We start from the raw sequence: 15,302 nt of genomic DNA, 5'->3' as shown, positions 1-15,302 counted from the left end.
GCAGGAAGACAACAGGCACCAAAGCTCATGGGCAGCACTCCTCTAGAACTGATGGCCAGGTCACGAGCAGCCCATCTGCAGAAATGCTTCAGCAGCTTGTTAGTGAAACACTGGCTGAACATGGGTCAACTGGGAGCTAACTTCCCGTCCACCCACCTTGTCTAGACATCTCCTGCCCAGAGACACAGTCAGGAGATGCACTGACACTTTACCCACTAAATTCAGCCTGCAGGGATGGTGGCAGAAGAGGGTGGGAATTCTTTTGTGCATTTTTGGGGTTATTTCAGCAACTCACCACTGGAGTATAAAAGGAGATTACAGAGCTTATTTTAGGAACACCCCACATCAATATAGGCATGTCAGAAATACTACTCCAGCTAGAGAGGGAATCACTCAGTTGAACTAATATTTGCTTGCCCTGTCCAACACACTATTTCCAAAGCCTGGAACAGAGAACAGTCTCCTAATCCCTCACTGTGCCACCACATCATCTCTGCCAGAGGACAGAAAACACAGCAACTAGACCACCTGGTACTTTTCTTTCTTTCTTTTTTTTTTCTTTTGAAGCAGAGGAAAAGGCATTTACCACTTGAGGAGGTTGACAGTGTTTACGATATTCCAACCATTCTGGCACAAGTTCTTTTGAAACTGTCTCAAGACATCAGCAACTCTGGTTGCATTGTTCAAATGCACCTCTAGCGAATCCTTCAGGAGGAGCGAAGCATGGACTTTCACAATCTTGGAAGGCTGAACAAAGCAGGCAGAGAGGAAGAAAGAAGAAAGTGTTTAAAGAAAGACTTTGTTATCAGCTAAAACACCAAGTTTCAAATAGGTTAGAAAGTGTGAAGCATTAAACCTAACCAGGCAGCTCCTCAAAGAATGCAGGTTTGTTTCTTATCCCACACCTGCTGCACACTGGAAACTTATAGAAGCATCAAGGTGTCAATTATAAACAAACCTGTGCTTGGTGTAGTGGCTGGGGAGGAAATCACTGCTCTCCATCAGCGTGCGCTGGTGCTCTCTGCTGTTCAAATACTGCATGGCACCAGAAGTGACAAGCTTTGATGAAACCGGGATTTGTCACAATAAATTTGGACAAACTGTTTTGCTCCAGTCTGATAGGCTTCTCTGGAATTAAGTTAAACCACTGGCAAAGGCGCTTAGCCAGGTGAATTGCAGGCTACTGAATGCCAGAAAGGCAGCTTCAAAAAAAGGGAGCGCTGAGAGATCACAGAGCAGAGCTCAAGTGCTATTTTCTCAAGATTTTTTCCATTAACTCCTTCATGAAGTAACTTCTTGGAACCTTTTTGGAGAACGTTGAACTGTTCTAATGGGCTCTGATCTGCAGCAAGTTAATTTTGCGGTCCCAAATATTTTGCAAAAACGGCACTAAAAACCGAGACCATTAAGCAGTACTAGCACTAAGCACTGGGCGATGGGTTTGGCTGCCTGAACAGTAGTTGCTCTCTCTGAAACGAGCACCTTCGCCTGCTGCCTTCACCAGCCAAATCTGAGGCAGATTTCATCTCAGTATCCCAACTCATATAGAAAGGCAGGGGATGTACTGGCTTGTGAGAACATAAACCCTTCTTCAGTTCTGTGGATTTAAGCTTTCAACATAGCGCTTCTCCCTGCAGACTCCAGCCGCACCGCCACTGCTACTCAATACTTAACATCCAGCTCTGCACAATGTAACTTGGTTGAATAAGTATAGGTCTGTGGCAGCTAACAGTGGTAACCAAGAAAAGGCAGACTGTCAGCAAGGATCTTTTCCCAATTTTGATACACAAATAGATCGGATAGAAACATCCTTCAAAAAAAAAAATCTCAGTCTGCACCAACACAGGAAGGAGCAGAGCCATTTCATTTGTCAGGGGAGTTAATTCTCTCCTTTTAAGCAGCTAGCACCTCATCTGCAAACCCTCCCATACAGATCAGCAGCATTATGGAGCAAAAAGAAAACGAGATACAGAAATGTACTTTTACACTACTGTGGTAGCCTGAAATTTTGCTTTAAGTTCATGAAAATAAGTCTGCCTTTATCACAACAGACTTGTCTAAACACATGGGGCCTCTAGAGCCACGTGAATTCTGCTCTTCACATGAGGTGAAGATCAGCATTTCTGCTTCTGGTCCCTTCCCCCGTCTCCTGCAATAATGCAGCACCCTCACCAAGTGTTTTATAGCCTGAAATTCCTTCAGTACACTTTCTGTTGGGATCAGTGTTTGCCACAACCTGGCCGAAAGGGCCTGGGAAGCTGTTTCTTATGGTTCTGCGGATTTTTCTCCCTCTTGCTCTGTAAAGAGCATCACTCCACATAGTTTTCCAACTTCTCACGAAAGCACCTATCATGAGAAAGCATTTGACACTGTTACGAAAGGGGGTTTTGGTACGAAAGATTTTCCAAGCCCTAACTCACCTCTGCCTGGTTCTTTTCCACCTTGTCTTTATCAGCATGAATCTTCCGCAACAAATTTTTGATTCGCTTGTCACAAAACTGGTACCTTTTGCTATTGCTCTCATTCAGCTTTCTCACTTGAGCTACCAAAAAAGAGGAGACCTGGGAAGGGAAGAAGGAAGAAGATAGGAATTAGATCAAGCAGAGGTAAGGACACCATTTAAGAACCTAAATATCACTTTATGAAGCTCCTTAAATAGACAAAATATCCATATACCTTGAAAATAAGTAGTCTTGGAACTCAGCCAGAGGTTTTGCCTACAGATATTTAATTCTGAAATTTCCAAGACTATCCCTTCCTCTAATCCAATTCTGGCCAGACCAAGACACCACTGTAAAACACCTGCGTAACTTACTGTCCAGAGCAAATCCTGGTAATGGATCATCATCCGCACAACGTCAGCCGCCCCCTCTGCCAGCTGCTTCTCCTTCCCTTCAGGGATCTTGTTGGGCAGCCCCTTGTGCATGAAGAGGTTTGGGGCCATGACCGTGGAAACGTTCCAGAGGTTCATTTTGTTGTTGTTCTCCCTGGCAACCACTTTGCTGAGAAACTCAAGTAGAGCCTAAAGAGAGTGGAAGAGACTTGAGACATCCATTACTAATGATGCTCAAGAAACTACTGTGGCAGTTGCTGGACAGATCATTTAATTAGCATTTTTATTGATAACCATGAGCAAATCCTATTTCTCCAGTCAGGAAGTTCAGTGACTGATTTCTAATACTAGGATAACAACAAATATCCATACCAAGCTGACAGTTTGTCCAGCCTTCATGAATCAGGAGACAGTATGTGTGGGAAGCAGATGCCAAATAGCATGATGTACGTTATTTATAAAAGCTGGTAGATTTCCTTGAATAAAAACCTGGAATGACATAATGTATTTCCAGTTAAATCCAGAACAGGTATTACCTTTAGAGTGTTTCTGTTGGGCTCTGGCAGAATCAGAATCAGGAGGTTTAGAGCTTGCAGTCTTTGCTTCAGGTCTGGAACATCTAGAGAGGGAGAACGACAACACAACAGAGGATTCAGGCTTCTGACAGTGGTTCTTTTGAGCACGGGAATCCCACAAGGAATAAGGTTATTACTTTTTGTAGCGTTTGTCATCTAGCATCTGAGACTTTGTTTTAAAGTAGTAAATCAAGCTCATACAGTCCTTATGAAACAAACTGTATTTTAAAACTGTTTCTGCATACACAGTCTACTAGAAAGTCTCATGCCCCTGAAGGGCATCGTGAGACACCATTATTCCCCATTTCTTTTAAAAAACATAGTTGTGCACTTAAACAGTTAGCTTAACACATTGTGACATAAACCTCAAAAGTAAGGCGCTTGCAGAACACGGCATTACCTGCAGACAAGGCAAGAGTGGCCACTCTGGCGAGTTGCCACAGCTCAGCCTGCGTGTCATTATTTCTTAAGTTGTCCTAACTCATGGTAGCAACCACGCAGCCTCAAATAACGCAGGAGTGTACCTACACAAAGATGTTGTACAAACCAAGAACCATCAGCAAAGACTGAGGCTGACATATGACAGCACATACAGCACCCAGCACTCCCAGTTTGGCTATAGTTCATGTTGTGCTCTGTGTTCCCACTGAATCCACCTGCCAGGAGAGCCCAAGACCAGCAGAGTTTTGCAAGAAAAGCACAAACCAGCAAACTGATGCTGAACAGCCAAAGCAGGGACTCACTCTGTACAGCAGCAAAAGCAGGGAGGTACTCTGCTGTCAGCAGCGGGGCAGGCAGCTCTCGGATGAATCGTTTCAGCAGCCCAGATACATCATTCTGGTGGACTTCATCCCAGCGGAAAAGGCCAGTGTAAAAGTCCCTTTCTAGCTTCTGTTCCAGACTCTATTAAAAAGATGGAATTTATTACATGCTTTATTAAGCAAATCCAAGGGAAATTCTGTAGCTGAGTACTAGCAGGACAACCCATCAAGGCAAAAACAGAGTCCCTCACAGCAGACACTCCCAGATTTCCCAGCAATGAACTTGTACTGGGAAGGGAAACGAGACAGTCCAGGTTATTTAGGTATCTGCTTCAGTGACATGCTGCCCAATCACCTCCAATACTTTTGAACACTGCTAAAGAGCTCATACCTTGATTCTGGTCTGGGACCCAGAAACTCTCAAGATGCCCTCTGTTTCAAGTCCTCTCTTTTCCAAGCAGGACAGCAGCTAATAAAGGGGGAGAAAAAAAGAAAGCTCTTAGGCACGGAGGAGGAGAAGTCACCCTGTTATCACAAGCCTCAAAGGTTTCCTGACTCTGAGGATCAGAGGTGCGAATGAAACCAGAAGGGAACTTACTGCCTGGAGTAACAGAGGGACCTTGGTGTTGGGGAGCAGTTTTTGGTCGTTTTCCAACAGGGTGTTGAGTGGAACTCCAAAAAGTCTCTTCTCTACAACAGAAACAACATGTTATAAGACTGTATCACCACTAATACAGACAGCAGGGACTGATCCACCACTGCAGAGTAAGAGGGCACATTTTATAAGGGTAGGTACTGGAGAAAAGAGAGGAACAGTCAGCAGGACCAGTGCATTTGAGAGTCAGACAGAAACATGGTGCTAGGTCTTGATGTTATGATCCAATGACTTCCAGGAGAAATTCAGACCAAGGGAAAAACATCTGTCACAAGGTTTCTTACCAAGGACCCTCTCTGTTCTAACATTTCAAACACAAACCTATGAGAAGATCAACATAAAACATATACAACCCATCCCCGCAAAAAAAAAAAAAAAATCAATATGAAACACAACTAACCTGTTGTTTTCAGTTTTGCTGCCTTGTTTCTCTTCAGCTCAAAGCCCAGAACATCACAGAGAGCTGTTAGTTCAATAAGGGCCAGGGTGGGGATCTTCTTCATGTCCTGAGCAGACAGATCTCCAATCCTGGTCACTCCTAGTCTGCCCTTGGGGATCTTAAATTTCTAAGGGAAAACACACCCAAGGTTCAGTGAGAATAGAACTACTAATTCCACTGACATCAAGTTTTGCTACATTTTCATCATTCCTTACCATAACCAGGCATCTAGTAATGTTCTTGTTTTCAACACCAGACAAATGCCCTAAACTACTCCTACTTCTATTCAATCCACAGCTGAATAAATATTTTCCCTTTTCACCACTGCTCTTTAACTGTACTGGACATCCCAATTTATCTAAATTAAAGACAGCCTGATACCCACCCTAATCTACTTGAACTTTGGAAGCAGTCCAGTGTATTTGCAGAGCAGAAAACTGTTAGAAGTATGAGTAAGAAAGGCCAGCTATTCTCCTCTTTTCAGTGGAAATGACCCAGATCCATATCAAAATAGCTAGTTTCACACACAAGTACAATACTTTTGACCCTCCACTACATGACAGCTATTCTTCCCCAGCACCGCAAGGATAACAGCGCTACCTGTCCACAAATACCAACCTAGACTCATTGCAACATTGTCCACAGAGGATATTTCCAAGAGCTGATCATACAATTGAATCAAGTGTCTCGTACCCCTTTTGACAAGAAGGGAGCTAATAAGTTCTAACAGGAAAAATTCCTTCAGTGCTTACCGTTAGGGTATTTCCATCCTTTAACCTCCTAGATTCAGACAGGAACGATCCCTTGAGCAGGACAGCAGCTTGCTCCGAGTAGGCAACATCCATGTTGAACACCTCCTCTTTCCCAGGGTTTCGAACCGTGCAGGAGTAATCCTGGGTTTCTGCTACAGAAGAGAAATCATCTTGAATTTCAGAAAGCCAGAAGGGTGAAGCTTAGGAAACAAGTGTGCTAAACAAGTAGTTTGAGACAGATTTGGGTACCATTGCTTTTTAAAAAAATCCTACATTAACATGGAAAAGAGTGTTCTCATAGCACTGTCCCGAGAATGATCAATAGGGTAAGATTAAGCTTAAAGCCATAACATTACAGCTACAATCACCACATCACTGGTAAGACTTGAGCATGGCCTTAAACTAAAGGACATCCCAATGGCTAACTTCTCTTTACACAATCGCTTATGGCATTTATAGGATTTCACCACATGATCTTTGCTAGACTGATTTTATTTACATCTTCTAATTGCTTTCATGAAGAGTTATAGTTATCAGTTTGAGCAGTAATTCCTAACAACACTAGAGCCTGGAAAAGTTTACTAAATCCACAGCTGTGGACAAACATCTATTAAAAAAAAAAAAACCAAACCCACAAACAAGGCCAATGTTTCAGAGCCCAGATTAGTATAACTTTCCTTCCAGTTCCAGCCCTACTTTCAGTCCTACTCTACCTTTCAAAACTTCCTTCTTACATTTCTGTACATTTGAAGTCCGTAGGTTGTGCCACAACTGGTCTGGGCTGGACTCTTCTTTCTCTGCTGCCGTCTCCTGAAAAATAAACCAGAATGTCTTTACCTACACAAAACAGAAGTTATTATAAGACAACCCAATTTTGGCAGAAAACACACACCTGACATTGTCTGCTAGTCTAAGAAAATGCTGCCCATGCTCAGGGCTACAGGACTGTTTTGAAATTAAGAATCGTAATTAGAGGATTTGGCAGGCAGGTGGAAAACAGATGACTATCTCGCAGACAGTACTTGTGATAAATTTGCACGTCATTAAGTCCCTTCTTCCTTTCATACAACCATAAGCAAATTTCCCCCTTGTAGCTGGTGCATTGAGGGGCTAACACATAGCAGACCAACCAAGCTGCACGAGAGCCACCCATTGCCTGTGATCACAAGATCTTTCAGGAGAAAGAACACATAAGTAAACACCAGCACCTAAAAGCTTCCCTTCATGGGCTTCATAGTAACCTACCTCTTCACATCTAGAGAGAGAAGTGAATCTTTAAAAGAATAAGGAGGCATTCAGCAGGCAACTATGGTAATAAAAACCTTACTTTTGCTAGAACAAGTTGGAGCCTAGGAAAGCACATTCTATTACCAAAGTTAGCAACTTTCTGAGAACCTGTTTATGATGCAGAATTGTGGACCAAGGACTGAAAGTTAAAAGGAACCTGTGCAAAGTCAGTACAAATGGAAAAAAAAGCATTTGCAAAGATGACATACTATGCCTTTAGAGTATGGGCAAGACTGATGAGCTTGCCAGGAAAGCAGAACCAACTCATTTAATATCTGGCTTAATTACACCTCATACAGTAGTGGCAGAGCACCTCCAGACCCAGCTGCCACATCAAACAGCAACACAGGGGAAACAGGCAGAAAGGTTCTGACAAAAGTGCCAAGCCTTGATGCCCGAGAGTTGCTCATAACAGAGGCAGACAGGAGGTGAACTACAAATCCATCCTGAAACACCAGTGGAAAAAAAAACCCAAATTACTCTGGTGCACGGCTGCCTGCACTCTTACAGCTGAACTGCTGCCACTCGAGTCACAGCAGAACTGAGCCACCCAATCTGCTGAACACAGTTTTTCCATAGGTAAAACCCATTCAAACATGCTGCTCCCAGTGTACCCAGAGAGCAGTCAGCTGCGGGAAGCACCAAAACCTGACTGAGCAACAAAGGCACAGATACTGCATCTGGGTTCCAATTCTGGGACTGTGGGAAAAAATCTTTACCCTTCTGTGTTTATCTTTCCTTGCTTATAAAGGGGAGATTTCAAATATCCTTTTGTGCGATAAGGGATTTCTGTTTTGCTACATGCCTAGTCATATAGTCTCTAGCAAAAAAAAAAAAAAAGGCAGTGGCTATTCCTTCTATAGAATTACCAGCTGTACAAGATCAGCTTATCAGAACTGATGTTAGGAAGTTCTCTCTTTGTTTGGTTAATAACTATTTAACATGTCACTGGAATAAAGAAAACACAAGAGGGCTCCAAACAATCCCTGTGCTCCACTGCAGGCACCACACAGAAGTCTTCCAGCAGTCTCTAGAAATCTTATGGATCTGCAGGTTTTGTAGCAACTTCTCAATGCTGCAACCTGGATGCAGAAATTTTTACAATCTCAGCTTCATTTCAGCTCAAAAGATGAAGTCACCTACTTGGAAATGAAAGCAGCCCTGGACCCAGAAAGCCAAGTCAGCTACCACAGGCACAGGAATATCTTTCAGGAGATCCCATTGTATCAACATACCTCTGAGCTGCCCACTCCAAAAATGTCCCGGACATCTCGCACGGGATGCTTGTTCCTCCTCCTCCGAGAGCGGGAGTAGGTGTCCAGCCGGCGCTGCACAGCGGCAGCCTGGGTCCTGGTCAGGGTGGAGAGCAGCCCGATGTCGTTCTCCGAGGCATGGTCCCCGAGGAGGTCAGACAGACCCGCGTCCTGGAGCCACTCTGCTTCAGCTTCTCCCTCTGCAAAGAAAGGGGCAAGAAGGGCGAGTGAGAAGAGAAAGGATAACGGCGATTGGAGTGCTTGAAACACTTCAGAGGCAGAAGAACAGAAACCCGAGCTGTTCCCTTTCTGGGGTGGCAATGGGACATCACCGACGGGAGCTGCATCTCTGCCCGGAGCCACGGCTGTTCTCAAAGTCTGAGCCCTGTGCCCAGGTACACAGCAGGTACCAGGGTGGAACCGGAGGAGAGGCAGGACTTCAGGCAGCTATAGCAGCCCACGTACTCCCTTCTTCTCATCCTAGGCGAGGAGAAAAGAGAAGACAAAGCTATGGAGGCATGGCTATGGCCAGGAACCTGGGCTCCCTCGGGACTGGGATTTTTATCTATCTATATACATGCCTATGCATCAACAACCTTTTTTCTTTTTTTGAATATTCAGACACTGACCTTGTAGACTCAAATTTATTTAATATACTTGCAGAACTATCTGTATGTATGATCCCTATTCTTTACCTTTTGAAGTGGATTGGTGTCCATGAGGTCGTTCAACAAAAGCAAAAACGCTATTCTTACTCCATGCATTCACTTTATGTCTGCTCTTATTCAAAACATCACCAGAATTAAAGACCATTCCAGTTTCAGAATGAAGTGTGAGAAGCCTGGAGACAGTACAGCAGCATTGCTCAAACAACCTCTCTTCCACTTCATTCTCCCAGCATATATAAAGCTGCACTTCAGACACAGAAGACAATTTTTTCCATATGGGATGCACCCTTTGTGCAAGTGAGAAAGTGCCCTGAGCAAGGCAGCTACTTCAAATCCAAGGATAAAAGAAGCAATTTAGCAGCTGGCTTCAACTTTATTAAAGTGAACACCACAAAGCCTTTATCTTTTCAATTCTACGTATCCCATTCATTTACTGCAGGCAGCTCCAGCATAGCTCTGCCAAAGGTTATACTGGGAAAAAGAAAAATCAAAACTGAACAGACTGAAACAGAACAGTTCATTCCCACTCCTCCTTTCCTACGCAAACTGATATCTCCTCAGTTATCACAGCTGTGCAGGCAAAGTTTTACTATTGCTGCGTCAATAATAAAAAAGCCATGCAGCTCTTCCTGAGAGATTAAATACTTTAATTTTTCTGGGGAGACTTCTGTGTTCATGCAACTTGCAAAAAACATATTATGACTCCATTAAAACTCTTTTCAGCCTTCAGAGGCTTCTCTTTGTGTTCTTAGGCACTGTAATGAAACAGAACTTTTTTCAGCATCATACCACAATAAATAGAGCCAGGCTTGAAGTATATCCTTTAATGAATCTTCTAGCCAGCTGGCTAGCTTTCCTACGTGGTCTTAAATTTCGGTCATTTCCCAGGGCTGGTTCTACAGAAGGTAATGGGTAAGAGCATCCCTGGGTACCACTTCCTCTGTCACAGCTGCTCGGGCGCTCGTGGTCCCACTCATGCCTCTCACTCTACAGCTGCTGGTCCTGCACCCAGCGTTTCACAGCAGCACAGCACACAAAAGACTTTGGGGTTTTTTTGTCTTTGGGAACTAAAGGAAGTTAAGTGGGTTGCTTACAGATTTTGAAAATGCCCAATTTCCAGTCATAACAGGAAACTAATCTAATACACAATACTGAACAGCGGGCCTGCATCGGACATCCGTGTGAGCCTACTGCCCCAGCCGATGCCAAAGCACCAGATTTTAGTTGCCCTGTTTAATATTTTTGGCCCAGTTACGTTTGCCAGTAACACAAAAGGAAACCAGCAAAATAGGTTATTTATGGGGAGGAGGAGGAAATCAGAGAAACAGGTCAGACCCGAGAGGTCCACAGGAGCTGATCTGCAGGTTCGAGCCTGGAGAGCTGCTCGGATTTACCTGCTGAGTTCCAGACCAGCAGCGTTTCAGGAAGACACTGCTGGGAAGAAATTCGCAAAGCTAAATAACACCAGTTCCCAAAGCTTACTTGAAACATAAGCTAGCCAAAACCAGCACTCGTAATAAAGCATTTAGTTTCCAAAAAGTCAAAGGACAGGTAAGCATCCTACAGTTTCAGACTAAACATTAAGCACAATTTCCTATCTAGTTTTCGAAGGCAGAGAAGAATCTCTCTCTGCGGACACTTCTCAGACATACGTTATCCGTCTGCTGCACCATCAGATCTTGGAGAGAGCTGGGTAAACAGCACACGGCAAGGAAAGGACAATACTGCTACTTTCTGCCTCCTTCAAGTGTTAGCAAGCACCTCCCAGCTGACCCAGTTCCTCTACAAAGTCACACGCTGGCCTCCAGCTCACAAGCAGCTTCCCATCACACCGCCCCTTACCCAGGGCTTGACCAGTGTTCTCCAACTGGGGCAGCATTTCTGCAGCACCTTATCTACACGGAGTGTCCCTGCTGTCCCTGCACTGTGATTACGATCAGCTATTTACCAGGTCGAGACACACGTCTCCAGACAGAGCTTTCAGCCGCTGCCCAAGCGCAGCTTCTTGGGTTTTATGCAAAGAGCGATGGTGCCTTTGGCTACGAGGAGCCCTGCAGCCTTGGTGCTGCATTGCCACCTCGCCACGCTCTGACTGCAAATTGCAGGGACCTGAAAGCCCAGAGGCAGCAGCCAAACCCAGCTCCCTGCATCCACACCAGCTGAAGTTTCCCCTTGACACTAACGCTCCCAGCACAACGCTTACTGGACTAAGCTCCTTTCCAGAAGGCACCGGTAGGCTGAACATGCTACACCTCCTTCCCCAGCCTGCCGGGAAGGCTTTGCTACTCGGAGCATCATTTCAGGTCTGTCTGGTTTCAATGGCCAAGAAAGCAGCCAGCTCTTGCCTGCCAGATTAATATACAGCATTAAACGACACTTTTCCTTGTGTTCCTGCTCACACACAGTAATCGAATTGCCTCCAGCATATCAGTCTTTCGGATATCCCAGACAGCCTTTCATCTCACGGCATGGCCTCTTTTCCAGAGTCTCCTTCCTGGTGCACTCATTTTCTGAGTCATTTCTGTATCTCTTCCAATTCTAACAACTTCTGTCCTTTATGCAGGGACACTAACAGCAGACATTCATGTTTTCCATGTCTTGCCCACTACAGATGATGATCTTCCCACCCCACTCTCCAGAGGCCCCTCTGTGCACTCAGGACAGGTATTTCTCCATCCCAAGTTCAGTTTTACTTTCACTCAAACATTTCTCCTATGACACACATGGATCCTTCTCAATACGAGGCCAGCACAACCCCTGCAGGCTCTACAGGCTGCAAACCCAACCGTTCGAGATCAGGTACAGTCAGCTAAATCACATTCTTCAGAACGGACCTGGGATATGTGTGATCCTGGTCTGTGGGGTTGCTAGGCACTTATCACCATTCACCATCCCTCCAACAGCTCGGGATGCTGCACCTCCCATGTCAAAAGGCAATTGGTTCATGTTCCAGTTATTCCAAAAATACTGGGTAACATCAGCGCTACAGAAAGCCCATTAGAAATGCCCCATGCACACGAAGCAGTCTTCAAAAGAAAGAAAAAGGGGGGGGGGGAAGAAAAGAGGTATATAATAAAAACCTTGTGTGGACAGACTCAAGTCGTTCTGGATATTATGGGGTCTTGGATCGCGAATCAGAGGGGAAAACTCCACCTTCCACAACAGCGGCCCTCATAAGAGCCACTATGATGGAGTCTCAGAACCACACACACAAACAAGCTTCCAAACCACTGTCAGCTATCACGGCGTGTTTACCATTCAGCCGCCTGCGTGGGGAGTGAGAGCCCCCACAATTAGTGGGGGCCTTTTGGAAAAATCTGGAGCTTTGAACATACTCCTGACAGACCTTTAGAGTCAGCTTTGTGTCAGAAGCTGAACCCAGGCCAGGTCAGCACTCCTCTTCTACAGGGCGTTATCCACCACCCAATGAAAAATATATTTATATGTCTCTGATTTGACTGGTAATATTCTAACCATATTCCAACACGCTTCTAAATCATTCAGATACATAAGTAAATTTTCTCTCTATGACGTTCATCTTCCTCCCCTCACTCCCGACATTTTTGGCAACCTACCCTCTTGTGTTTTGACATCTGCAAGGCTGCATTCCTCTTGCTCGGCTTCAGCGCTCTGTTTAATGTTTTCCACTTCCAGCCAAAAACTGTCCATTGACAAGTTGTCCAAAGACTCTACCCTGGAATTCGTGCCCTCTGACACTGGGGATGCCAAAGGACTCTTCGGAGGAAGCTGGCTCATTTTGCAAGGGCAATTCCTGGCACTGAGAGAGGAAGAGATAAGGAGAGAGAGATTAAGCTCCACGTATTCAGACAGGCATTCACAATACAGCGGTCTTCATTGATTAATGACTGCAATAAAAGCCAAACAGAGGTAAGTGCTAGACTTCCTTTGGTTAGTGTTTAGCAATAACAGACCAGGTTGGGATCCAATTCCCTAGAGAAGGGGGAATACTGCTGTCCAAACAGGCAAAAGGACACAGCATCCACACAGATTTTCCGACGCTGTCCTGCCAGTGACCCCCCAGACACCACCTACCTCTCCCACACTTGCTTCCAAGGCTCCCCAGCAAACTTGCACAGATCCCCTCTACATCACAGACAGCCAAGATGTTTCAAGCTTGGTGCCATGCTCTGATTATCTGGCACACAGGGCCAGCCCGACAACCCCCAGCCACAGCAGACTGAACCCCGGAGGCTTCTCCTCCGTATGCAAAAACCAGCACAGCTCCATCTCCTGCACTTCAGCTCATGCAATAAACAACTCAGATGTTTGAGGCCCCCTTTTTCCTGCCCAGACCAGATTTTTCGGCTGTGAAACAGCACAAGTGTCCTGGGAAACCCAAACATACAGACTTTTTTTACCACCCTGCTGATTAATTCATGGGTGGCTGGAGCCCCAGACTGGCCTCGCTCAGCTTTCAACCTCTCTGCAGAAAGTTGTGATGTTCTCATCCGTTCATAAAATAATGCCTCTCCTAAAATGAATTTTAATTTTCTTTAAAGGGTTACAAGCTGTTTATCTTTTTCAAAGACTTAAAAAAAAAAAAAAAAAAAAAAGGGACTCTACTTATTAAAACACCTCAATGGTTTAATTTATGAATACTAAATGTAAAAGACCGCACGCTACACTAACTCTGGATGGTTTGAAAAACACCTGTGAACAGCCACCACCACCAAACACAGATCAGGATCACCTTCTAGTTTCATGACAAAAAAAAAAAAAAGCAGATTGAGTCTTATGTATTGAAAACCATGACAACAAAACACCCACAAAATGCAATTGAGCCTTCCAGTTCTAGGGCTGAGAAAGTTATAGATGGAAAGTTTTAGTTTCTTTCATTCCAGAAAGCCATTATTAGCAGTTCTGGCACTAACTTGCTTCTGTTATAAGCAGCATTTCAAGTCATAAATGACCACATTTTAAGATCTAACAACTCAGAGGCATATATTGTAGGATATTCCGCACTTACATTTACACATGTGCACATGTACTATGCTCATACTTTTTTCTAACATGCACATGGGCAGCCCTTCTCTTCTAAAGGTCTGAACTAAAGCAACAACCATAATTCCAGGAACATCTGGAGCCAGCAACGGCACTGAGAACAAGAATAAGAAGGTTTTTGTTTGTTTGTTTTACAGGAACACACAAGTTAAAGATTGAAAAGAGCTCTTAGACCACCCAGCCCACCTCTGACAAGGGCAGAGGTGATCTGCTTGTGTAGCACCCATACATCCAAATGGCATCCAAATAACAGGCCTCCAGTGGAGATCCCACTTGATAACCTGGTACAGCACTTAAACAGGCAATCTAAGGGTTTTTTTTTTAATTAATTTGTCCTTCGTAGTTCATGTCTATCTCTCTCAGTTGTACTAAAGTTACCATCCCAAATCATTATTACCCCTTTCAACATTTTACTTATATCTTTACCCATTAGGAGTTGAAAGTTTGGATCACATCCCTCACCTTAACTCTTCATCTTTAGTACTCCTCTCCATTTTCTCACATTTGCCTTGTGACTTCTCATAAGAGGATTAGATTTAAACAAACCACCCTGCCAGCATCAAAAATAGAGTTTAACACCTTGACATGATATGTCACTGTAATTCTACTACATGCCAGTCAATAGAAATCATCACTTAGAACACAAAACTAACCAGAAGGAGGATTTTAGATTATCTTGAAGGACTTGGTTTTGGCCATATCAGTGCCAGAAACACAAGCAGCAGTTTCCCAATGCACAAGGCTACGCAGGCTAAGGAAGCATCTGACAGGCTCTCCTAATTGCTCTCCTCAAGGCACTCAGCAGGCACCCAGCTGCTCTTCTTGCCCTAGGTTACTGCCCTACACCCCTGTGGGATCTAGGTGATACAGATCAAAGCAGCTCTGAAATGCACCTTTCATATCCAGCTTGGTTTAGAGCTTGTTCATCTAACATCCCATAAATCCCCATGGATTCACACCGCAACAGAACTTGGGTTTGCAGATCCAGCAGAACCTACCCTAGAGCTGAGCAGCCATTGCAGCCAGCTCACACGCTCTCCCGCACGCCTGTGTCATG

At 44.5% G+C, this 15,302-nt stretch overlaps 1 protein-coding gene across 1 annotated transcript in view; it reads right to left on the bottom strand.

The window, feature by feature from the left end:
* Positions 1 to 12,979, bottom strand: part of ARHGAP40 (Rho GTPase activating protein 40) — a 14,723-nt gene extending 1,744 nt beyond the window's left edge. Inside the window, exons 1-12 of the mRNA XM_010075589.1 lie at positions 12,799 to 12,979; positions 8,538 to 8,755; positions 6,750 to 6,825; positions 6,016 to 6,167; positions 5,225 to 5,390; positions 4,768 to 4,859; positions 4,561 to 4,638; positions 4,152 to 4,311; positions 3,370 to 3,452; positions 2,816 to 3,022; positions 2,421 to 2,561; positions 587 to 747 (exon numbers count right to left, since the gene is read on the bottom strand). Coding sequence (XP_010073891.1) covers positions 587 to 747; positions 2,421 to 2,561; positions 2,816 to 3,022; positions 3,370 to 3,452; positions 4,152 to 4,311; positions 4,561 to 4,638; positions 4,768 to 4,859; positions 5,225 to 5,390; positions 6,016 to 6,167; positions 6,750 to 6,825; positions 8,538 to 8,755; positions 12,799 to 12,979 — 1,715 coding nt within the window. The remainder of the gene's footprint in view (positions 1 to 586; positions 748 to 2,420; positions 2,562 to 2,815; positions 3,023 to 3,369; positions 3,453 to 4,151; positions 4,312 to 4,560; positions 4,639 to 4,767; positions 4,860 to 5,224; positions 5,391 to 6,015; positions 6,168 to 6,749; positions 6,826 to 8,537; positions 8,756 to 12,798) is intronic.
* Between the last annotated feature and the right edge of the window lie 2,323 nt (positions 12,980 to 15,302).

The sequence above is a fragment of the Pterocles gutturalis genome, unplaced genomic scaffold (assembly GCF_000699245.1).
Source record: "Pterocles gutturalis isolate BGI_N339 unplaced genomic scaffold, ASM69924v1 scaffold35942, whole genome shotgun sequence".
Lineage (NCBI taxonomy): Eukaryota > Metazoa > Chordata > Aves > Pterocliformes > Pteroclidae > Pterocles > Pterocles gutturalis.
This window is presented reverse-complemented; position numbering and strand designations above follow the sequence as displayed.